The 26740-nt window shown below is 41.1% G+C and overlaps 1 protein-coding gene across 1 annotated transcript in view; it reads right to left on the bottom strand.

Annotated features, from left to right (window-relative positions):
• Positions 1-26740, bottom strand: part of hcn4 (hyperpolarization activated cyclic nucleotide-gated potassium channel 4) — an 80867-nt gene that overhangs the window by 9753 nt on the left and 44374 nt on the right. The window contains exons 5-7 of the mRNA XM_085765250.1: positions 25754-25972; positions 12288-12434; positions 11754-11994 (exon numbers count right to left, since the gene is read on the bottom strand). Of these exons, the coding sequence (XP_085621376.1) occupies positions 11754-11994; positions 12288-12434; positions 25754-25972 (607 nt within the window). The remainder of the gene's footprint in view (positions 1-11753; positions 11995-12287; positions 12435-25753; positions 25973-26740) is intronic.

The following is a 26740-nucleotide window of genomic DNA, read 5'->3' as shown; positions in this document are numbered from 1 at the left end:
GTTGGTTCTGTGGTGAATTCTTCTGAATTGAACTTCAGTACTCACAGTTGTAGGGGGAGGCTGAGGCTAAAAACCAAAGACTGCACTTTTGCAGTCTCTGCGGTTCTGCACTACTGTATGTCCAAGACAATTTAATGTATACAGGCTGACCAATGCATGATAGCAGTGACAACAACGCAGCAAAACGTGAATACAATTTTTTTTTTGGAGATGTCCTTAACAGGATGCCACGTGTACTGCAGTGCATAGTTCACCACCCTGAGCTGGCAGATGGTACAAAATTCTGTGAGTGTTGACTTCAAACTTTTCCCTCACTGCACTCTGTTCCCACTGGTATTTTACCAATGGGACCAAAAATTGGAAACATGAAAATGCCACAGTATCACTCGCACATGAACCATAATTTGTCAGCATTATGGGGTTTGAGTTACTGTAAATCTGATTCAGTGTTTGTCAATGCCAACTGTTCATTAGTGTTCAGATATTACAGCTACTTCCCAACTCGATGAAAAATGCAAAACAAAAGAAATACCACCACCACAAAACACCAGAAACACACACATAACATACAGTATAACAAATGTCAACACTGTACTGTATGTTTCACGTAGCATTCACTGCACAGCAGCTGCATTGCATTGCAGTAGATTGTAGATAACTGTGTCTTCTTCTGGTCACTGAGTGTTAAGTGGTTATGATTGTGTGCAGTGGTTTGAAAACTGAGATCGGGGAACAGATAAAGGGAGAACGTGCGATTCCACAGGACAGCGAGAGAGGGTATGTGTATATGAAGCATAAGCCCAACACCATGTGTAATGTGTTGCTGTTTGTGTGTGCGCAACAGAGATAGAGAGAGAGTATATGGGTGAATGGACAACAGCCAAGTTAGCAAGAGAGCTGTGTGAATGTGAAGGATAAAATACCGTGCTCCTCTTTTTTCTCTCTCTCTCTGTCACGGTGTGTGTATGTGTGTATGTGCGTGTGTGTGTGTGTTTCCACATGTGTGAGTGCGTACCACATGTGTGTTGGCGGGGCAGCCCTGGCTATAGCTGTGCTGGGGGTCCATTTCCCAGAGCACTGCTCCAGTAATCCCCTCTGGAGAGGAGCATCACGGCTCTGTATTAAATCCTCTTGTCCCGTGGCTTTCTGGATGAAGCCAACACTGCCAAGATGAGGCGGTGAGCTGCAGTGAGCCCTCTGGCCTCGTCTAACTGTTTTTGCAGAAAGCAAGTGAAGCCCAGACACTAAGCAGTGCCATCTGAACTACAAGAGCAGAGAAAAAAAATCCATGGCAGGGTATGGGTCTGGGGCAAACCCACCTCCAGCTACACAATCAGAGATTAGTGGACATCTCTGAGTGCTGAGGGGTTAAATGCTGGCAGCTGCCCTAAAGATCAACACTGCCCTGAATATCTGGAACTTTAACACTGGGAGCAAAGTGAAATATGGCATCAAATTGAAGTGATGGCTTCTGGTAGAAGTGGATTTAGGATAAATATAGATATAAAACATAAATTATATATGGAAATATAAATTAAAGGGTTCAAACCGAGGTAAATGAGACTGGAAAAACTCAAAATATATGGTGTGTTTCATATGCTGTGACTGGAAAGGACTATTGAATTGTAGCTACCTACATAAAAGCAAAGCAACAAAATAATAATAATAAAAAAAAAAACTTAAAGTCCATATTTCTTTGTGTAAAATTAGACTCTATATTCCCCAATGTAAATATATATAAAAAAAACTGCTGAGTGAAATTAGACCTTCTATAATACGCTGTTAGATGCTTGTGGCTTTTGTGGATGGTTTGAGTTACATTCGATTTATTTATGAATGCCCTACTCACACTGCTCACTCACATCTCCTGTGACTCATTGCCGCTCTTCCCAAATCCTGCATGAAATCATGGCACAGGCTTAGTTGTTGTATCTCAGCCTGTATTCTATAAGGGGCGTGTGTTTTCTCCTCAAACTGACTGCCACTTCTACAATTGTTCATTTCTGTGTGGTCCTAACTAATAAAGAGATGATTCATAGTCAGCCCAAAATTGTGGGATTTGTTTGCTCAAATTAGCAAAGCTGTAATATCATTGTGATGCAAGATAACTGATATCTGCTGGAGAATTCAATATGTCATTGTGCTCAATATTCTTCAGTCTAAAAACAGAAGAATGGGTACAAAGATGCAACTCTGAAAATACTTGATGAATCTCCCCATCTCTTTCTCCTGCTGTTCTGTTCTGCTGTGAGTTTATCTGGCCCAGCAGCGGTATCTGTTCCTAAAACTGTGTTAGTGAAGTACACACAACACGGCCACATTTTCCAGAAGGAGAATTTATCCCTGCACGGGAAGATGTTGCTTTTAGACAGCCATGGTGTGGTTCATTTTCACACTTGACAATGTGTTCAAAATTGTATGACGTCAATTAAAATTGGATGTTGCTCTGAGAAAGGAGGACTTAGACGTCGTGTGCCGTGACCTTGGTGAGAAAACACAAGACTGAGCTTCTGTTGGACAGTGTAGCCCACGTGTCCTGGGCTCTTAACTGGCAAGATGCTTCGCCCTGAGTCCCCTGCACCAGCTCTCTCTCAAAGTGAAGAGTCAACTGCGTGGTATGTCAGTGTGTGTTGCATGTGCATATGTGTGTGCAGTGGGGCAAGTGCAAAAGAAGAACTTAAAGATACACAGCCTGAATGCATATATGTGAGACTGTGATACAAGGAGTGAAAAAAATACATTCATTTTGTTGTGTAATTTAAGTAATATAAAATAAAAGTAAAGTAAAAATATACTGAAAATCTTTTTTCTTATTATAAAATGTATTAATAATAAGATGAAATGAAACTGAATCAAAAATTTGGGCAGTAACAACAGTTCTGGTTGTGGTAGAGCAAAGGACTGGTTAATGTTTTAATGTTTAATGTTTTTATTAATGTAACTAACATCAACATCATTCTGCATCATATACATTTCTGAACATAATCAAATGGGTAAACTATAATGAATCACCATATAATGACAAGCCGCAAGCAGGGTTACAAACTATGCCCTCTGTGAGGCTTTAATCGATTTTCTCTTTGCTGCATCTGCACTATGTAGGAGGAAGCTGGGAAAAAGTACATTCTATAAAAATATAGAATTATATATGTTACAAGGCAAGACCGGCGTAAGAAAGGGCTGCAGCACAGAGGTGCAATTAATATCTCTGAGATTACTGTGTCAAAAAAAAAAGAATCACCAATCAAGAAATACGGGGTTCATAATTCTCTAAGAAAAGCAAAGCATCAGAGAGTGAAGGGTTTAACTTATTAATCAATAAACATAGGGGGAAATTTAATAACTGCAACAATTGCATGGTAATCAATTTTTAGTAATGAATGTATTATTAAATGTTCTTTGGGTACATGGCAAGATTAGGAAACTATGGTCAATTCTGTTCAGGGCCATCTTCATGTGACAGCTAATCCATATGTACTGACTATAAGCACATAACAGCACAAGTGTGCTGTTTCCAAATGCAAATGCTGGCCTTTGAAAGTACTTTAAAATAAGTTCAACTTACTGAACACGGACGTATTTGTGTGTGGCTGCACCTGCCTTACTCCCTGCTTTTAAGTGTGTGCTGATGTGAATTAATCAGCATGAGCAGGGCTGCTTGGTCTGTGATGAAGTATCTGTGTCCTGCAGCCTGGTCTGGCAAAGCTCACCTGGATCCTGAGTCCTGCTGTCAGCTCCCATCTCCCTCCCCGACACTGCCCCCAGCGCACGGAGCGGACACTCTCTAACCTTTTGAAACGTCCGCAGTGGGCTGCCTGATTCCCTGTGACACGCCATGCTCACTCCCTCACAGCATTAGCATAGCTACGCAAACACCTTCAGTTTTGCTAGCATGCACAGACAGGTAGGGGATATCTGCTGTTTTTCAGCACCATAGGCTGATGCTGGGGTCTGTTAGGGAGGAATTTGTGGTGATGCTGGTGAGTCCTGTATGTCTTTGTATGAGTTTATTTACTTGATCAAGGAGAACAGAGGAGTCGTCAACACAACATAAGTGCGTGACTGGCTATAGACACCAAAGAGGGGCCATGGCCTTGGCATGTAGGGCAGATGACCCCAGCAGTAATCTAACAGAAAGTCCTCTAATTCATAGCTCTCCACTATAACACAGAGGGATTGGCCATTAACTACACAAACTATCTTGGGAAGGGAAATTATTCTCAGGGTCCTGTCAAATCTCATTGTCTCTTTTTCACCCCCTGAACAGAAGCTGGATGATGTTTATCTTGGTGAGAGACCAAAATGACACAGTAAAACGACGTTCAAGGACCAGAAGGTATTGAATACAGTATGTGGGTCAGTGACATATACACCAGAAAAAAGTGTTTTTTCAAAAATTTCAAATAACAAGCATGAAAATGGTTGACTTTTGTTCTACTAACTCTCATCTCTATAGAAACATATGTGGTTTTTGGATTTTCAGTTGGAATCAGAATTTATGTGACAATTTGTTTTATTAGCGCCTAAAATCGTCATATGGTGTGACATGAAAATAATTGTATATAAACTGAAAATGGATTATAGCTCTCTTAAGTTACTCACTTTATCAAAGTCATTTATCATAACTAAACTGTGATCCATTATACTTTTGTGGAAATTAATTAAATTTGTGTATTATTTTCTAAATCATTGCTCAATGTGAGACCTATGCCGTCGGTCTTTCAACATATTTTCTATTTATTGTGACAAACATTGCTATAAAATTATAAAAATATTTGTGACTCTTGCTGATACTATTTTCTATGTATTCCATGAACATTTTCACATTTTATCATTAATAAAGGTATCATTTTCACAATTTGGAAATGTCACACCAAATGATATAGTGTCACAACCATATGATCATGTCGCCATGTGTGAATGCAAACCATGTATTATCCAACTTATTTATCATGTATTATTATTATTATTTTTATTATTATTATTACTATAATATTAGTTGCACTGCCTACAGTGTTCTAGTCCTATGATATTTTTAGCTATCATGTATTGCCAGGCTTCAAGAAATCTGCCTAAAGGCCTTTTGAATCAACAGTGAAAAGCACCCCTTAAAACCCTCCCTCAGACCTTCCTATTGGTCAGTGAATGGAAACAAGAAGTTGTTGTTTAGGCTACTTTTCTTTTCTTTTCTTTTCCTCAGCAACTCCCTCTCTCATTGCAGGGTCAGAATTCTGTCTCTCCCTGTATCTCTTTTGTCCTCTCTGCACTTGTCATAATTACTGCCTCAAATTGACCAAAGAAAAGGGAATATGGTTTGAGGTGAAGACAAAACATTGTTTAGACTTAAACAGCATTCTAAGGTTTCTGTGAAGGGGTCTGCTGTGTCTGTCTGATAAACTAGAAATCTGTATCACCGAATAAAACTAAACTAAACTAAACACAATAAATTGTGGATAATTACAGCCTTTATGTGATGATGGACCCAAATAAATGTTTAAAAGGACAAAACATACATTTTACTTTGTTATTTATAGTTATAATAGCAGGAAATTACAATTCATATCATATGGTGTGACAATAAAATCATATGGCGTGACAGGCAGACATGTCACACCATTATGACCAAGTGTCACACCATATGACGTTTTCTGCACTTAGCACAACCTTGAGTCTTGTAGCTACACATTAGCATACTAACAACATGCTAGATGTAACAAAGCAACATAGGTTTACATGAAAATATGACAAAATAATAAAATTTCTTTTGCATTTTTATGAAAAATGTGTCACACCAAAAGACATCTGGAAGTGGGACCTTTGTCAGAGTGCCAACAAGATCTGATTTATTGTAAAAATAAAAATGATGGCACAACTCAGGTTGTACAGTACTAGCAATACATTGCCAGTACTGTACAGTCTTCTTGAAGAGGGTCCTCTCCTTCCCAAGGGTGTCAAAGCAATTGCTCGTTGAAATATCCCAAAACAGTGTCACACCATATGATTTTGATTTTTGTGACAAAATCTTTTTGATTAGAATTGACTGAAAACATCATGCTTGGACATTGAAAAGAGTAGGCTCACAAATAGACATCTATATTATTTTTCTGTATTTTTTTGAGAATTTCTGCACTTATTTTTCTTAGTTTTATTCAGATTCTCACTTTGAGAAACAAGTGTCGGACAGTCACACCATATGACTTTTGTCATGTTTGGTTGAAAATTCTGAAAGAATGAGTGATGAACTGTTTAAATGTTGAGTATGTTCACATAAAGCATGATGTTCTGCACTATATTGAGAAGGTGTTTGGCAAATATATTTTTTATTCATATATGTTTGACACTGAAGACAGCAAAACTGCCATGTCACGTCATCCACCCATGTTCAAATGCAAATCACCTCATGTTTTCAGTTTTTGAAGACGTACTGTATTTCACAAGTCATTACTAGCTTTTCTGTTGTTCCGTTAATAATATTTAGCAATGCTCTAAGGTTGGTAATGTTAGGCTCTGTCCAGACTGAAATATCTTACTGTAGCATTAAATGCCAAGCATCAATGTGGGTGAGCTATAGGGATGGAAATCGAGAACCGGTTCCAGTTGAGAACTAACTGTTTCGATGCTTTGAGATCATTTTCCTTCATGCTTAATGATTCCATTATTGATGCCGCTTGGTTCTGTGTGCCTTGCAAAGCACATGAGAGGCAGTCAGGCAGTCGAGCGACAACTAAGAGGTTGGGGAAGTAATCATGGCGGATGGGAGACAGAAGAATTCCAAAGTGTTGCTTCATTTCAGTACTGCTGCTACCTCCCACAATGTTAGCTCGCAGGCTAACGTCACTAGCACAGCTCCATGTCTGAGCCTGACTCACCCTAGGGTTAGCCAGCAGAAAACACCATTCACACCTGCTGCAAAGGGGGAATGACAAAGGAGAAAGAGGACGACTGCCACTGTGTAGTACAATTTGTTGTGAAAGAAGTTGTTGTTGTTTCCTGTTCAGTGTTCAGAGACCTCTGTGAAAATCTGAACAGGAATACTTCTTTTTTCCACGCAGACAATCCACAGAAACTGATAGGGGGATCAATAAGCATAACTAAAGATGTAATTTCTATAATCCTATCACTTCCCATCCCTAGACTAAGCACTGGTTCACAGTGCTGCAGCTGCATCAGTGTGGACTGGTGGACATTCAAAGGGAGCCCTCTGCAACGTCACCGTGACTCCTTTTGAATGATATAGAAGAAATAAGAGGGCTGAAAACGACGACGAGTCCATACATTAGCTCAACCTAAAACATTTTGCATTTAGAGTCCTATATATTTTAGCTGCATCATAGTTGACAGAGTAGCTAACGCAGGAGCAACAACAAGGCAGGCTGTAAACATTACAAACCAAGTGCTGTCTAAAAATGCCCAAACCACAAAACTAACTGTGATGGAAACAGGACAACATGAGGCAGGGCAGAGAGACTCTGCTCTGACAGTCAGGTCAGGTGTCTGGCTGACAGCGCAGTCAGCAGCGCGGCAGGAGAGGCATTGCATGGTAGGATGTCACAGCTGAGCTATGAAAAAGATGCCAACTGTTACTTCCTGTGACTGTTTGGAAATGTTCACATTACAGATACTAGAATATCTTAAAGATAAGCCTTTAGAGTACAGGGGACTTTGGTGTGTGTAGTACTTTGAATAAATGGCGGGCAGATGTAAGTAGTGAGTATGATTAGCATACAGATAGGCTAAGTTTGTCTCTAGAAGCTGGTAGATTCAATGAAGCATGCAGACACAGAACTGCAGTAATTGCTTTGTACTAGTAAGTAGAACAAAAAAACTATTGAAATGCATCAAAGAAAGACAATAGTCCTTTCAAAATATAAAAAAAAGGTTTCCAAAATATTGGTTGGCGGTCTAAGTTTCACAAGTTTAAGCTTGGGTCTTCATGTAACAGTTCAGTCAATTCAGTTATCAGAATTCAGCTGTCACTTCAAGAAATTGTATTCAAGCAATACAAAAACACACATAAAAACTGCACTTTTCCACTAAAGCCCTTTGGTATTATCCATACTGCAATAAATGCAATGTATGCTTTAAAGGGATTTAGTGCTAATGGGGATTTTAGTCAAAACAAAACAAAAAGTTATTGCACAATCCCAGGACAGTTAATTGTAATCAAGTGACTAAATTCAGGAGAGTGAACAAGGGCTGAACAGTGGTAGCAATCCTACCACCAGGCCAGGAGAAGCCAGGCTTGCGGCCTGCGTCAGTGTGTTTCAGCTGATCCAGCTTCCTTCAGGGTTCATCTGCGTGTACTGCAGTCTACCATCCAAATTAATTCTTTTCCACAATGGCTGACCTGCTAGGTGAACAGGCGTAAACGTCATAAATCCTTAGAATTGAATCCATCCAGGTTTGTCTTGAACAGGCACAGTATCGTGCAACATTAACATTCAGTCAGGGCTCACCCAGTGTTCAGCCAAAAGCCTGCCTGGGTCCACAGCAGCAGCACATAAGCAGTAAGCACATCAAACAGTAGAAACAATCCAAGGGGTGAACATGGCAGCTTTTCCAGTTCCAAACATACAGGTTCCCAGCCTCCAGATTCCAGATTTCCAGCCTCCAGTTACTCCGTGTCAATGCTGTCTGGGTGGCTTGATGTCAATAGGTGGCTGGCTGGTGTGTGAATGAGCGAGGTAGCGATTTCTCCCTCATCCGGAGAAAAGGAGCAGATACCAGGTGAAGGAGAACGCCTCTGATTGGCTTAAATGTGGCGATTAGAAGGTAGGGTGACTAATAATGTAAGGCAATTGGCTCAGTTTTTTTTAAATAGTTAGACAACCATGGACTTTACACAGGACACTGCTCTATGGCAGAGTGGAGGAGCTCATTACTTTACCAGCGTTGCATGTGGGAAACTAGATACATGTTAATAAGATCTGATGATGAAAAGACCTCAGCAACTGTGTTGAAAGTTTATAAAAACACAAGATGAACCACAAGCATCTAATCCATCCCTATACCGACTGTGTCATATCACATAACGCAATGCATTGTATTGTTTACCATCCCATCCTAACCCACCTGTCATGTTATATAATTCTACGTATACTGTATCATCACAGATCACATCACATCTTCAAGTGATGCTGCTTCAGAATACGAGGTGCAGGGGTGTTAACTGGGTTAAGGACCAGGAGGATTACTGGAACCTCCGCTGCTGCCAGCCGCTCTCACTGACTCACTCAGTCAGGCTGGCAGCTCAATAGACCAGCCTGTCTGAGCTCAGACAGAGGGAAAAAGGCGAAAAAGGAGGAAGAGAGGGGAGATGGGAGGAGTATTAGTTCTCTAACCCAGGACTTCACAGGGCTACAGATTTAGAGAGGACCGTTCACAGAGAACCAGTTAGAGACCGAGTAAAGCCAAAGAGATGACACAGGAGATTGCAAACTGTGCAGTCAACTTACTCCCCTCCTCCTCATCCTCCTCCTCCCACTCTCTGACTCGGTCACACTTACCCCCCACCCCACGCAGAGAGCTGCTACAAACCACTCACTCAGAGGTAAAGTGAGCCATCTTAGCCGTGCAATCAAAGGCAGCTTTTGATAAGCACCTCTGACTGGCATGCAGGGCCACCACAAGGTCACCGAGCTCCACTCCCACCAGGAGAGATTCACAGTCTGCAATGGCAACACATCAATTACTGCAGGCAACAAAGAATGAACTATAACAACACAATAAGCTGCTCGGTTTGGAGGCTGAGGGGGCAGCGGAGATGCTGTTCCGATAAGTGTTTCGACACTGAACTATAAGGAGAGAAAGAGACGAGCAGCAGCGGGGGTGGAGGGTGCATGTTTTCTTTCCGAGCTCACAGCAGTGTCCAGAAAGCGGGCTTGGCAGCAATCCATGTGTCCCTTGGCGTTAGTACTGCAGTCACATTACATTTCCCCTCTCCACTGGATCGCTGTGTGCCCAGTCGATGCTCCCGTCCAGGACATGTCGTGTCCACTTTAGACTTTAGGCTCTCTGGCTCAAGCTAATCCAGCAGCTAACAAACTGGAGCAGACTGCTGAGTATATAATAATGTAAATAATTCAGGTCATCTATGAATGAATGAGTTAGGGTGCATGTGTTTGCTGAGATGTTGATGAGCACATATGCACGCCATTTGCCGTAGTGGAAACCGGAGCCTGCTGACGCTGAGTGTGATTAAGAAAACAGAATGCTCTTCAACAACTGGATGACTTTAGAGTTGACCCATCACATTAACAGGGACTAAACATTGCAATCCACCTAGAGCAGATCTTCAGTGTTCCTGCACATGAAAATAATAGAATAAATACTCATAGTTTTTTGTTTTTTGTTACCTCCTGCTTGCTGATGTTGACAGCCACACTGAGATCCACATGTGCCACATACTCTCTGTGCTGATCCTGCACCAATTAATTTCATGAATGACTAACTCGTATTTGGTAACAAACTCCCAGTGGCTCTAGGCTTACTTCACTAGCCCCCTCCCTTACACTCCCAGTAGACTGCTACTGCTAGGAATAGCCACGGGATAATGGAGTCAAAAGCCTTGTGCCTATAATGTGAAAAAGGGGGAAGAATAATTACAGATCCAAGGTTTAAGATTACAGCAACCCAGCCAGTTTCTACTCCAAAACCAGCGTGTTTTACACTACTCATGTTTACTTAAGGAAAAAAAAAAGAAAAAGTAAGAGGTCGATGTATTCACTCTAAGATGACATTGCCATCTAGAGCACACACGGTTCAGTGTCTTTGAGTGGCAGAATGTCCAAGCTGTTGCACAAACTGTGCCATTACCAGGATGCCTGTGCCAGAAACAAGCCCATAAGCTCACTCAAACTCTCTCTGAATCTGAATTCTGCCTTGCTCAGGAGGGACCCGGAGGAGGGAACATTTTGGACAACATGGCCCTAGAGAGAGCTGGGGCCATGTTGTCTAAAATGTTGATTAGTTTTGGCATGTGTAGAGATAGATTGCCTGCCATCTTTTCATTATTTCTGTGGAACCCCCCCAGAGAGAGGGCATGGAGATGGACTTGAGCAGGCAAGGCGTAATTAAACTTCTACAGGCAGGTCATGTGCTGTTAAACGCTTTGCCACCGTTTCTCATTACTTAACAGTGTAGTCTAAATGATACGCCGTCACTGGGCAAATTAATTGGTATTTGGTGAGTGCAGTATGGCAGCATTGTCTCCTACATGTGTCATAAGCTCTGTCGTACCATGAGAGGGCTATGCATTATCTGACCCTGATTAAGAACATAACGCGGGTTAAGTGACTCAAATCTTAAGCATTCATGAATGAAAACTATGAATATAGTATGTGATTACACAACTTTCTGACACAGTTGACCTTTGCATGTTTTCAATGCATTTTTTTAAATGACAGGAAGTTGCCGTTTTCTTAATTTGAGTTCGCCCTACATTTTAGAGACAGCACATAATGTGAATTAAGGGAAAGTCCTGCATTAACCATGAAGCAGAATTTTAAGTGAGGTGACAAGCTCTGCACATCATACTACTTTAAGCTCACGATGAGCTAATATTAGAGCCAGAATAAAATCATCCAAATGCCATTGCCTCACAATTTAAAATTCTAGGCCAAACTCTTAAGGTGCTAAAGGACAGCATTATTCATATGAAAACAGGTCAAATGTAAGCTCCTCAGAACAGAGGGTTATGTTTGTGGATGTGACCTTTGAGTTTGTGTTTCTGCTGCAGAACTAGCTCGTCTTACCTCCAAAGTAGGAACCATCTGAAAGCTTGGTCTCTTTATTGCCTTTGGTTAGTACACTGACAACCCCGTGTTGGATGAAGTACATTTTCTTGCCAATGGTGCCCTCCCTGATGATGTAATCCCCAGGCTGGAACACCTCGAACCGCAGCTTTGTGAGCATGGATGTGACAAAGTTGGGGTCGGCGTTGGCAAACAGAGGCATGGACGCCACCAGCTTTCGACAGTTAAAGTTGATGATTTCCTGTTTCAGGGTGCACAGAAAAATAGAAAACAGCCATTAAGTAAGAACAGCTGGAGCTTTACAAAATGTATTGACCTATCATAGTTTCAGACAAGGAGGATATTAGAGAAACAGTGGGGAAAAATGTCAGCTGTGCAAACCATTTTTTGCTTGTTTGTTTGTTTTACTTGTTTGGATTTGAACTTCTTTTCCCACAAGAATGTGAACTGAACTGAGGGGAATGTCAAGCTCTACACAGAGTTTTACATGCATCACACCCCAGTGTGCGCCTGATGCAAGACCACTCATCTCACCTCTCGGAGAGGCTCGTTTAACTCTCCCAGGATGCTCTCCTCGTCGAACATCTTGCCCTGGTAACGGTGCTCGTAGTAGTCGTGGATTCTTTGCCTCATATCTGCCGGCAGCTTGTGGAAGGACATGTACTGCTCCACCTGTTTGTACTGCAGGGACAGAGAGACACACAACAATCAGGTTATTCAAAGGCCATAGTGCTGTATCACAGACACACAGCCACAGGGAACAGCTGGCACTGAGGTCAGACACACAAGAAAATGGAGACAGATACATATTGGCCATCAGGGCTGTTGTTGCTTAGACCTGACAAAACATCAACTTTTCCTGTTTTTGATCATGCCTCTCTCTAGAAAGACAGAAAACAGGTGGCAAGTGTTTAATAACGCTGTCAGTTCATAGGAAGCCTGGAAACGACTCACCATTATGGCAATTTGAATTGGCCCAGAAACATTCTCAACGTAAATGTGTCAGCCAGTGTCTGTGTCAGAGGTCAAGTAGATAAGAGCTAATTTTACTTATCTACATATACTGAGTTGTCATTTGTGATGAAAAATACAATTACAGTTATGAAAAGCAGTTCAACTCCAGGGTACAAGAAAAGTTGATATGATAGAAAAAAGGAATCCGATAATGTGAAAGCATTACATGTGACATGATTACAAATTCAAATCAAAAGCTAGAGACACTGATGGCATGTGTGTGTATAGTGTGTGATGATAGATTTCTCTGTGTGTATGCATGCAGCATCATAAATCTAACCAAATAATGCGTAACACTGACTTAAAGGCAATGTATTGTATGTTAGAAGGTAAGAAGGTCTAGGTTCTATATAAATACGGTAAAAGCACCAAATGTGCAGTTTGAGAAGAAAAACACTTGACATGTATTCAGAAACTGAGCCTTAAAATGGGCCATCTGGACTTCTGTAACTTTGTGATGTCACAACAAAGCAGCCAACGCTTTTAGCCACTTCCAAGGTTTAGCCTGACCAAACATTCAACTTTGCCGGATTTGACTACTGCTATTTGTATTCAAACACTGAGACATCAGCAGGAGGAAAGGCTCAGAACATCTCTGATTGTCTGGCTCATCTGTTGTTACAAGAGCTCCAGAAAGAATCCTGACAGGAGATGTAAAATGACAAGATTATTTTGTTTTCTTTATCCACAAATATATCTTCTTATGTGGGTCAACACTCCTAAATAAAACAGTGTAAGGGTAAAACATGGGACCTTAAGAATTTATATTTTTGTAAGAATAAGAGAGTAGGATGACCTCAATACACAACATGCAATGTCTGTGTTACATACATATGGTACTGTACATTAGAGTAACTGAACAATTAAGGTAATATGAAATTAAAAATATTTGCATAATATAATTGGAACTCTAAATCTATATAATAGCCACACTGTGATCACATGAGTGTGTGCTGCTGATAATGCCTATTTATATACAGGAGTGCTGTGTCGCAATTAGTAACAAACAAAGCCCTGTGGCAACTCATACACCATGTTCACCAAAACACTTATCAAAGTGAAACCTGTTTGTGTACTTCAGAAATTAAAGTATTAAAATGTGTGTCAGATGGTCTAACTGATTTTGCAGTACTGGAAGCAGAAATACAGATCAAAGCACCTTGGGAATAATAAAAGGTAGAATATATGACCCTCAGTGAAAAAATAAAAGAGTAAAATTAACCATTCATACGGCAGCGCTTGCGGTGGTCTTTGATCACCACTTCTCTGCCTTACCACTCTGTGACATGGATGACCTCGGATGTCTCCCTCTTTGTTATCTGACTTTACTACCCTAGTCATTGCTAATCTTGAGGGAGATCATCAAAAGGCCAGTCTTGTGGAAATGTAGCACAGTAAATAAGGACAGCTGCCTCATGCAAGTCAGACTGTTTTTTTGTATGAGGAGGAAAGCTGTCAAACTTGCTGAGAGTCAGAATATGACTGGGGCTGGAAGGAAACACACACCAAGTGTAGAATCCTGTACACTAAAACATGCATGCAGACTTTACTGTAACCACTTTAGGATGAGGTCTGGTCAGGGTTCTGCAGGTTACATCTTCTACCCTCGCACTGACCTACTGACACACACAAACACACACCCTGCTGTGTTTGTAATCCTCCTTTATGCAGCCCTGGCTTTCAGCCTCTACAGTGTTCAGCTCAGCAATTTTCCCTTTTTTTCTCGTGTGCCCTCTTTGCCAAATTTGGATGCGTTTCAGTTAGTCTGTGTTTGACCAGAGCCCTTCGAGGCCCACACAGACACAGAAAACAGTCTGCAGTCAGTCTGTGCATATAGACAATATAGCTACAAACTGCTGAATGCCCCGGTTGGTAATAATCATTCTAAATGCATTGTTAGTTGAAGACAAATCACAAATTCAAGGATCTATAAATGATGCTGCAAGTGCAAATGTATACAACCTGTATATGAAAACACATGCACAAGAAATGCAGCAGATAAAGCCAAGCCTTTAAAACAATAAAACACTCAGAAATTATCTTAAAATTTGAGTTCACATCTGGGGAATGTCATGTAAAGTATTTGACAGTTTATATGTGTCAACGGTGAGAAAAGTGACCTGGAAAATGTTAATACTTGCACAAGCAAGAAGACATGGAAAGAGGCTTTTAGATATCCAGTGGGGTAAGGGTTTCAGTCTTTATCCCCACAATCCCCTTGGCATAAAATTGAGCATTTACTGATCTGATGATGAAATAGAATTCTTCACAGAAAGGAGGAGGAGGAGGAGGAAGAAGAGACTGCACTCCCATTGGCTGCTTGGAGTTGCAGTCATGATGGCTTGTTTGCATGTGATGCCAGGGTGAAGATGACAGGTGTAACCCACATTCTGCATCTTGTCTAACGTCTTTATGTCTCCTGCATTAGACATGCCACAGCATGATGCTCTGTTTCAAAGATGTGGATTATCATCTACTTCAGAATGTCTCACAACCTTTTTTTTTTACACTTTTCATGAAAAAAATAAAAATGATACTGTCAACATCTAATACATGCATTTATCCTCAGCTTTGCAGCACGTTACAAGTTGATTCTCTCAGCATGAAAGGGCATTAGTCAAATGAAGAAATGCAAGATGATGTCCTGTTGCTCTTATATTGTGATAAGTACAACTGAACTATACGTGCAGGAGCTCAGTGTCTCACTCAAAGGCATTTCATGTTTACTAATCACTGTTGAGACTCAAGAGGAGGAGCTGACAGGGATGTAAAAATGATGACCATGGCTGGGGGGGGGAATGTCATAGGAAATGATCTTATTGGTGCACAGCCGCCATCACACTGCCATCAGTCCTGTTGTATCCTGCTGTACTTTGTGCAATGTGAGGGTCGCTGTGGGACATTTCTATATGCAAGTACTGTATGCTGAGCAGCCAATTAGCTTAGTTGTGTCCATCCCTGTCCAAAGGTACTCACCAGCAGCTCTAAAGCTCAGGCAACACAGCCCGCTCTACTTTCTAGTAAACTCATGGTGCCAATGAGAATCCAGGAAATTACTTTGCCTTGACATGTATGTTTACCTTCACAATTAAATAAGTGGTCTTGTGTTTGAATGGTGATGCAGAATTTTTATGTGATGTTTAAAATGCGTTTTTCTTTTTTGCGATAATTCAATTTTCTGGCAATATTAAAAGCAGTAAACAATGACTACTACTTCAAACTGTTTTGGTGAAAGAGGAGAATAGTAATACAAGTTGTCCTTACAAGCCTGGCATGTGGCGACTGGCAGGTCCTGCCTCTCTATACTGGACAGCAAGTACCTCACTTTAACTACTATCCTAAGTAATTACAGAGATTCTTTCTTCTCTATGAAGCAAGCCCATTAGCTTCCAGGCCTGGCAATATTACAGAAGGAGCATACACTGCCCACTGAGCTAAACACAACTGTGTCTTCAGGCTATTTCATTTCATAAATCCTCTCCCTATCTTCTCAGTTTTGATCTCTCTTCACATGTCCATTCTTTGGTCTGTTTCCCATTTGTACTTCTCTTTTCCTCTCTCTTCAGCATGCCCCCCCCAATCCCCTTCTCTCTCACGCGGCTCTCCAAGCAGATGCAAATTTCTACGAAATAAAACATGAATTATTCATTTCCCAAAAGAAATGTGAGCCACTTAATTATACTTTCTAAATATTTATTTTTGTCCACTCTTCTGGCTCCTTCTCGCTATCCTTGCATTGCATGGTCAAAGGGTATGGGTCATATAATAAGGCTAACTGGAATCTTAAACATTTGTACTCGCAAATAGTGAAGAAAAATGAAAACTTTGTACCTTGTGCATGTGGGTGTGCTGGATGATGGCTTTATCTTGTGTGAAATGGTCACAACACCATTTAATTCTGGCCTGAGAGCAGCATCCACTTTATGTACTGTAAGTAGTAGTTATAGGTAAGTGGTAATTATTGAGACAGGTGGTTTCATAATAATTCTGCTACCCACGGGTAAGTGCTACTACTGTAATTACATACCCTCATTTGTGTGGAGCTGCATCAAGGTTTCTAGTCATGCTAGAGGACAATGTTAGTCACCCATTTAGTCCAGATTGAAATGTCTCAACAACTCTTGGGTGGATTGTTTGGAAACTCTATATTCATAGTGTCCAGAGGCAGAAGCCTGGTGACTTTTTAATAACATTTTTGGGTTTTGTTGTCAGTGTCTTGACAGCTACAGCAACCGATTGCCCTTAAAGGGGCTATAAAGGGACTATGTAAGTACCCTCCACCTAACATGGGCTACGTTCACACTGCAAGCCTTAATGCTCAATTTGGACCATTACCATCTAAAATGTAGTCTACATCAGATTCCAGTGTGAACGGTTTGCGGTTCTGAATTGACCCGCATGCGTAAAAGAACAATAACAATGACGCCAGGCGCAGCACACTGTTGTACAGGGAACAAAGAGTGAATCAGTATTTTTACTTTAATTTCTAAATGTCTGTGAAATGGAAGATGGAAAGTGTCTAAGCAGCTGCTACTGTAAGTAGGACAAGAATGAAGAAAAAGAGCCAAACTCTGTATTTAGTTTCAGTTAGGCTACAATTACTTTAGTTTCCTACGAATAAACCTCCTAAAGTGTCTTTAGGCAGCGTTCGGTTTAAGAAACGTCAACAAGGTTATTACAACCCACACCACGTGTCTTTTTTTATTCATAATCTCCTCTCTTTCAGCGCTCACATTCTCACTAAAGCTGTTTTGTTGTCAGTAAACACACGCCGCTGCGCGTCAAATTATCAGACCTTTTCTCGAGCCATTTTTGTATTGCTGTGTGTGTGTGTGTGTGTGCGTTGTGTATGTGGTCCTGCCGCCGTTTCTTAAAACAAAACCTAGAGTAAACATTGTGAAGTGATGTAAAAGTCGCATGAAATCTGCCCAAATCTGGCAGTGTTTAGCTCAGTTAGCCATGTGTTGAGGCTACAGTCCTCGCTGCAGGCGGCCCCGGTTCGAATCCCGCATTCGCCAGCCTGCCGTTACTCACTGACATTAGATGCAGCGAATATAAATTTTGCAGTGGCACAGTTTATTGACAGTGGCTGCACTTGCAATTTGGTTTTGGTTGTGCACTCAGAAAGTGAGCATTTTATAGAGTACCTCTGGGGCATGTCAACAGTCCTTGACTCAGCAGGAAAAGTTGTGCGGCAGGCGGAGAAGAGAGGGGAATATAACAGGGTTTAGATTAATGCCATCAGTCAGGTTCCGACTAATGACAACAGCTCTTACTGTAAGGCAGACTCTGACTTATAAGCTCCTCCAACATGTTGACAACTGTGTCCTTGAGTTGACTCAGCTGCATGGGGGAAATCATGACTTACGCTGCAGGGAATGCCAAGTTTCTGCTATTGTTGGATGGAAACTGTTAGGGTGAAAACTGTCTTAACACTGAATATTTACCTTTAACTGAAGTTTAATATTGTGCCGTACTGATTAACAAATAAAACCATCTTACTGAGTGATGAGATAAAGCTGAACCTGTGTCTCTACATTGGAGATTGCCAAACTGCACACAGTTACCTCATCAGAACTAACACTGAACATATATTCTCCACTTTGACATTACTAATCAACACTGAATATATCTCACTAATGATTGTTTTAGTAGATTGAGCACTTACACATTTTACCCACTTAAACAAGTTAATCCTGAGTGGTGTGAAACTTTTGTCTTAATATAAGTTGTTGATCTGTTGTGTTGAGTCAAGCATTAACCACATGGTACGAAGGGTTAACACATGGAGAGAGAGGAGCCAGGACATATAGAAAGATTTACAGTGTATATACATGTTTATGCTTCCACTTTAGGTACTGTAGTAGTAAAGTTTAGTCTCATGTTTTAACTAACCTATTGTGTCTTATATTTTTAATTAACCCATTGAGTTTAAAGACACTGAAACCTGTAAGCAAACCATATAGATTTGTGTTGAGCTTAATTCATAATGCAATGAATACCAGTAACCTGTTTGTTCATTCAGAGGCAAGTTGAGAGCACACAGAGCCACAGTGAAAGCAAAACATCTCCAAGGCCGAAGGGAGGAGAGGCTGAGAGGCCTGTGAGCCCTGCTGAATGGAGCATTGTGAGGAAGAGTTTTATGATCTGTATCATCTGCCTTGGACCCTCACCTGGGATGGAAAATTCATGTCAGTGTAGGGAGGGTTTTGTTGTGTTTTCAGGTCCAGAGGTTCGTGTGCTGGGACGATGGGACCAACCTGTGCCAGCCTGAGCGCACCAACGAAGGGGGGGCTAAGTCTAAACCACAGCCACTCCCCACCTGTTTTTGATCAATAAGAATTAATTACACACACACATGGTGCGAAGTATTAAAAATGAATGTACTGTAACGCTTTTGTCTTGGGCAGATGACAGAGAATTCTCGCTCTCTTGGGATGGTGATTGCAGATAACTGCTTGCAGACTGCGATTTCTTGAACGGGAGAGTTTTTTGTGTCTGATACGTTTGATGATCCAATTTAATAGTTAACCGGAACATCGTTGTTTGACCTCTCTTGGAATAAACGGACATGCATGTAAGTTTTTCTGTTTTTTCAACCTGACAAAACTTACATCATTTACATCGTGTTTTTAAAGCCTTGAAAAGCAACCAAGGAGATGACCTCATAAACATTTAGCCTAAATAAGGGAAACACTCAAGTGGCATGTTTTGTTCCTTCCCCAACAGCATTAACCAATTTCCACCCCTCTCTGAGAGGAAGGAACCACTCTATCGAGTTCAATCCCATTTATCCTTCTGATGGATATTTACTGTTTTTCCAGAGGTCTTGATTGCAGGATTGAAGTGGGGGAACAAAAGATCTCTAGAGCCTCTTCACCCTCAAATAATCAGCTTTGGGCCCCTTATTAACTATTCCCCAAAGAGCCATGGTTAATTAACAAGTGTTAATTAGAGATTTAAACGGGAGGGGCTGCAGAACCCTATTGCCATTTTCTTCTCCAGCCATTAGGGACTGGCATGCCACAACATGCTACTCATATACAGGTCCCTTTTGGACACTTTGGGACTACTAACAACAGCAGAACATCACTTGGTTATCCAACTCTGAATAATATTAACAGCATACTGGAAAAACATGAGAGGAGAAACACGCTCCAAAGGATCAGCCTGTTTCTGTAAAATAAGACAAAACGGATCACAAGTCACCTGGCTGAGATTATCTCTTTTGTTTGGCGTCCCCATCCCCGTCTCTGTGTACTGTATACATTTCCACGGTAGAGGGCCATGGTGACAGATAAGCTGTGGCTTACAGAGAGCTGGAGTGGCAGGCATACCCTGTATGCACAGTCACATGTGCAGCCATCTTGTGCCCCCAATCTGGAGAGCTGTAATTCTCTTTGTGTGATAATGGTTCTTAACATGCCCGAGACAAGAGGGGTGATCCTTAGGGGAATCTGACAGATGCTTAACCCATTCCAGCTCACAGTGTTTAGATGGTGGAGTAGTGCAGCTTCTCACTGGGTAATAAAGGGGTTCAATGCGGGGATGAGACTCAAACAGATTAGGGAATACAACCATTATTGCAGTATTATAATAATAAAAAGAGTTGATAATACAGTCACGTACTAAGTCCTACAATACCGCACTATTTTTAATTCTACAGGGGCAACATGCAGCTCCTGTTTCACTTCATCAACTCAAGGTTGTTACATTATGTAACACAATGTTTTTGCTGGATTAGTTTTATGTTATAATTTAAAGAATTTGACATCTAATTCTAACAAATTCACATGAAGCTAAATTGCTTGAGGTGCATCAATATCTCTGTTTAGTATCATTAGATGAAGTACTTCCATGAGCATATAGGAGCAGCAGTTAGCAGTTCATTCAAAGCTCATTTATGACCCAACCAGGGTGATGCTGGATGTGTTCAGGGGCGAACAGACTTGAGATGTTCAAACAAAAAGAGCAGCTAGACTCTGCTTTTCATCTTGGTGTCAATTTACTCTTAGAATAAAGCTACAATCTCTTAAATACAGCACTAATTCATTTTTGATCTAGCATATGGGAGTCATGGAGGAGCAGAATATGTAGCACTAAGCTAAAGCTACCATCAGAGCTCCATCTCCAATCTGTTTCTTGTTTCAGATCTGATATGGACCCAACCTAATCCATGCAGTCAGATACACCTGCAACACACTGAGTTGCTGGCAGGTAGAAAATGCAAAATGCTTTATTATTCCGCATATTTGTTTACACACAGCAAAAGACTGGCAACAAGATTTTAGCAGGGAAAAAATAAATCTAATAAAGCTATTAATCTCAGTGGGGCCATGTTTTAACCCCTCAAATTGGTCTGATTGCTGGGTGTAGTTAACAGGGCTGCCTGATTCCTATTTAAAAGCTAATTTAAGTCAGCCTGCTAGCTTCTGACAGCTCAGGCATTTATCACATGGTGCCACATTGTGATAGAATTCTATTCAGAAAAGATTATGCCAGGGCGTTCTGATGATAATTTCACCATCTTTGAGAGCAGAGCTTCCCCCCACCCCTCTTTTCCTCTTTCCTGTTCGTACACCTATGACATTCCTTCACAGACTGCTTTTCTTATAGTCCCAGAGAAAGGTTCCACTTATTTGTTCAAGGTCTAAATTTAACTGTTACCTGGATATCACCTCTGCAGACAAGCTGAACAGGTGGCCCCTCATTTTGGCCCCACAGCAATGTGTATCAGGGCTTCACACTCTACTTCCTATAGCTAATTTACAGAGGTTGAATACAAAGCTACATCAAAACAGCATGAGGCAGCTAAATGGGACATTAATGCTGCTTGGCACACCATATATCTATTTTTTCACTTCTTTATAAAACTAAACAGTGGTCCAAGACCACCCTGTGTCACACTGTGAACAGTGGTTGGTCATTTGTGTTAGGGTTATTGACCTGACGAAGCGCTCAAGACTCAAAACTTTGTCATTGTCTCGTTTTTATGTAGTCCTCTAATAACATTTCTGTATACTTTGGGAGCATACTGTACAGTGTGGCGAGTCCCCTTCTTCTTTTTGTCATTTGTGTTACCACACATTACATATTTACCTACTTGCTACCTCAGGTCAAATGTCATACAACACAACTGTAATTGAGATTATACAAAAACTCCATGCTACATAATGTTCATCCATTTCAATTTATACTGCCATCCACATTGGAAATTTCAAAATTATTGTATGATAGGGAAAATGTTCAGAACACATCAGTGATTTATGGAGCTACGCAAGTAAACCACATCCCATGCTACTTCACAGACTGCTGCACTATGCAAATAATGCAGTTTAGTAGTCTTGCTGACAGTATCTTTGGAATATAAACATGAGCATATTTGGCTTCTTGAACACAAAAACTCAAAATTGCAAACCACATAGCTCCATTTCAGCTTGCCAACAAGCAACAGAGAAAAAGAGCTGTGGCATTTACAGCTTTCACTAATTAGTCAAAAATGTATAATTCCTCATGTTTCACAGCGTGTAAAATGCAACATCAGCTATGCAAGTGTTGAGTCAGATTTGCCAAATTAAGTATTAAAAGAGTGCCTGTGAACACTGTTGCTGTTAAGAAACTAACCAGAGCTGTGAGTGAAAAACTGTGGCTGAGTTGTGGGTAAACACATTTATGAGAGCTGAAACACACACCCACCCTCAAACATCTTGGAGATCACAAGCTTTTTTATGAAGCTGTGAAAGATTTTTTGTATTAAAAGCAGCAGATTTTGTGATCCATATTTCAAGAAAAATCCAACCCAGCTATCAAAACTGCAGTGTTAACAGAAACAGTAAACAATTTGGTAGACCACAAGTCTCTGTAAGCACACAAGTAAAATAAGATTTTCATTCGAATTCTGTCCATTTCAGGAAAGAAAATTAGATAACCCTTATAATTATTGAGACTCTTTATATGTGTATTGTAATATAGCTCATATTTATGTAATTTTCTATGGGGACTAAAATAAGGACAACAGTATGTATCATCTATAGAATTAAACATAAAGTTATTACAAGGAAAAATAGATAAATATGGGCCTACTTTTATTTGGAATTATCAGAGTTCATGTTATCCAACAAATATCTAACCAAATAGGTTGCTCACTTATGTATGATGTATATACAGATGCAATGAGTCACATGACTCACTAAAAACACAGCCAAACAGCCACTGTATGTGATCCTGTTTCACACACTGTTACAAATATACACCATTTTTGATGAGAATTAAGTCTTTACAGTGTCCTTGTACTTTGAGTACCCACACTGAGACTGAGTTTGTACGTTCAATAACACTCATAATAGGCCCTGACAGGAGAGCACAGATTAACATGAATGCATATATCATTATTTATCCACCCTGAAATATGCAAAGAGCAAAAGAGAGAAAGTATCTACGATTAAAAAATAAATTGTTCCTCATCAAAGCTGCAGATACTGTATGATTTTCCCTTTTTTATGCAGAACCCGACTAGTGCAACATACCTGTTTGGGGATAATTACATTACATACAGTATTAGCATCACTGTTTGAAAGAAATGGTAGGTGCGCTGCTGTATGCAACTCATTTCAAGAGACACTATGGGTCATATCAGAGGGTTAAAAAAAACAGCCAATGTGGTTGTGTTAGGACTTGTTGGATTGAAACGATCAGGTATTTTCTATTTAACTTATTTCACATCATATTATCATCCTCATACTGTGCACAGTTTATTGAATGACTGAACATTAATCCTTGTGGCATTATACAAACAGCCCTTTGACCTGGCTGCTAAAAGAGATATGACACTTAAAGATGCTGCATGTAACCACCACACCATTCTCTAACTAAGACAGCATAATATCACTCATCCTAACAGACAGGTAATATGATAAGTTGGCAGGTTGAAGGCTGCTGTGTCGGTGGTGTCTCTGTTAGCATTTTTTTTCTCCAGACTGGATCCCTGCAGACATGAACAGCTGTCCCTGTCATGGCTCTCTGAAAACAGCCACCTGTCTCCTCAAAACTCCAGAGGCTGACCCACGGATTGTCCACTTCTTGAGTGTGTGGATTATAGTATTAGTCTAGCATGGAAAAGCAGAGTGAAATCTCTAGGAAGCCCATCCCATTGTCACACAACTGATGCAAAGGCCAATGACAGCAAGGTTTATGTCTTTGAGGGGAACGAGGAGAAAGGAGGAGTGGGCGTAGTACAGTGTAGTAGAAACGAACACTATCTGGCTCTCACAGCCAAATGAGCACGCAGTGACACTGGTTGCACCCAGAGAGTTTCTTACCACTGAGGCATGTGGAAAGATAAATGAGAGAATCCGCACTCTTAAAAATTAATTGCAGTCTGCAGTAATAACCTTTCTGTAGGCATGCACCATGGGAAGCTGTGGGAGCACAGGGGAGCCTTTTTAGCTGGCTGGGGGATTCTTAAGGCGCCTGAGGGGGTGATTCCAGAAACGGCAGCAAATGGCTTTGGTAGCACATGCTGACTGGTGCTGAGACAGGCCAGCTGTTCAGTCTACTTGGCAGCCAGGCATCTCTAAAGCAGATCAGCAGACAAATGGACAGCGTTGAGCCAGAAGTTGGTTCACTTGCATTCTAATAAGCAGCTACTCAGATCAGTCACTTTAGTCATGCACCTGCCTCCAGTTTTACTTTTTGAATTTTTTTTTATCATCATAGCTGTTGAAATTTGGTGAAAAACTAGTCTCTGTGTTACTCACCCCTTGATTTGTCAGGTGTTAATTCATCCAGTGGCCTTTTTCTCCTTTTGAAGATGTGTAACCCTCAGCCATTACATCAGCTAATCTGCACCCTCTGCTTGTCTGGCTGCTTCTTTTCCCCTGGCCTCTTAACTCCCACTCTCCCTCTTTCATTCGGGTGGGGTCTCACGAGCCTCTGCCTCTATTCCCTGGAGGTCATCCTCTCCTGTCTCCTCTTCGCTACAGATGGCGGGCAGTGTGGCAGCCTTTGCAGCTCAGCTCATTATCGCCCACGCTGGGCCCGCAGAGGGCATGGCACAGAGGAACACGTCTCAGCCTTCGGGGCCATTTGTCAGGGCTTTCCTTTCCCTAAAATGGGGATGCTGGAGTTCCTGTTTGTGTGCGTATGATTTCATTTCAAATGCAGGCAAAGTTAGAAAATGTGGACCCCTATGCTATAATATTTAGTAGTTATACTTTCAGTGGTCTTTGTCATACTAACGAACCTGCCCTAACCAAACCATACCCAATGACAAGTTCTTGAAAATTCACAGCTTTCACTGGAAATTGTTATGGCAGTCAGACCTCCTCCACTTACTGGACAGACAAAGACAGACAATATAACCCAGTTATGTTGTCTGTCTCTTTATGGGTACAATGCAAATTGCAAAGTGCTAAGAGCTAATATGGCATCATTTTTAATGGGGCACATTTGGGCTACATTTGAGCATATACAGCCTAAAAGGAAACACAAGACTTAAGGTAGCCGATCTTCTATCTTGCCAAAACAACATTTCTCTTTACATGACCAAAGCATTAAGGGAAACGTAGCTCAAAACTTAGAGCATGATTATCCCCCACATCAAAAAAAAACAAAACAAAACAATTTAAGTGCAAAACTAAAATAATGTGGTCCTATCATAAAGCATTCTTTCCAGTAGTTCTGTAATTAACAGGGATTGCTAGGGAGGCACAGCAGTCCCAGTTTAGTCTTAGAGCATGGGGGGGAGGCACAGTGTGAGATTGTGACTGACGGTGTTCGTTTTCCCTTTTTGGGAAAGTTATGATGGAGCTGCAGTACCTACAAGTCGGAGAGTGTTCTGTGGCTGAAAATAATATCACGAAAATTCAATTTTTGTGTTAAACTCCACATTAGACTACAAAACAAATCCAAGCTTCAGGTTGAGGACAAGAAAGCGTCATCTCCAATAAATCCAGACAACACATCAGCAACACATCATCTTGACTCACCTTCTCCTGGTACTGCCGTCGAGATGAGTCCAGTGATTGGATTAGCGCAGTGGCGTGGCCCACAAACATGGCGTAGCAGGTAGCGCCCACAATCATGCTGAGGATGGTCAGCCACACGTCTGTCATGCCCACCGGGGGGTACATGCCATAGCCGATACACAGCATGTGGCTCATAGCTTTGAAAAGTGCGTAGGAGTACTGCTGTCCCCATGTGTCATTCTGGATGAAACAGAGGAGATGGGGTTAGTCAGGGTGAGAACATTGGAACACTTTATCTCTCCATCTTGCACACTCTCCCTCTCATAATGGTGTTGACGGCACATTAAAGGTCAATAAGCACTCTGACAGCTCACCCACAAACATGCACACATCCAACTACTCAAGGCACAACTAATAGCAGGTGCCCACTTCAGACTGTCTTTCAATGTGGAGCAGCTGGTGGGGTAAAACATGCTTCTCAGTATGCAAATATTTGGAGCAAAGCAGACATTTGGTCAGGAGCCTAAAACAGAGTCCTGAGAATGGGCGGATAGAGCATGAGACACTAGAGGCTTGCATGACGGAAAGTAGGTCAGCTATTTAGAAAAATGTGATTTCTCTGTGAGTTGTCTCATTTGTAGATAAATTGCCCTTTTTTTCCTTTAGATCCTGATGGTAGTTCATAGTAAATCAATATCAACTCTCTCCTGGGGGTGACATGTCTAAATTGCTTTCAAACTCATTTCCACAGCGGAAAAGCCACGAGAGAGATAGCAATTTTATTAGTGCCCTCCTGAAAAGGTAAGGAGCGATGACCTAGCGAGATAATAAGACAGCTACTGTAAAAGAAGACAAAAAATGTCCCCTAATAATTCTAATCAGGGTCAGGCCATCTGCGACTGAGTGTATCAATACTAACCAACTCTTTGTCTAGCAGTTAATGTGAGCAAAACATGAGGAGCTTTCCATCAGAGAGGTGCCTGCCCCTGAGGCTTGAATTAATTCAGA

Source organism: Trachurus japonicus, chromosome 3, assembly GCF_045865225.1.
Source record: "Trachurus japonicus isolate A0001 chromosome 3, Traja_1.0".
NCBI lineage: Eukaryota > Metazoa > Chordata > Actinopteri > Carangiformes > Carangidae > Trachurus > Trachurus japonicus.
Note: the sequence above shows the minus strand (reverse complement) of the source record. Positions and strands in the feature narration are given on the sequence as shown.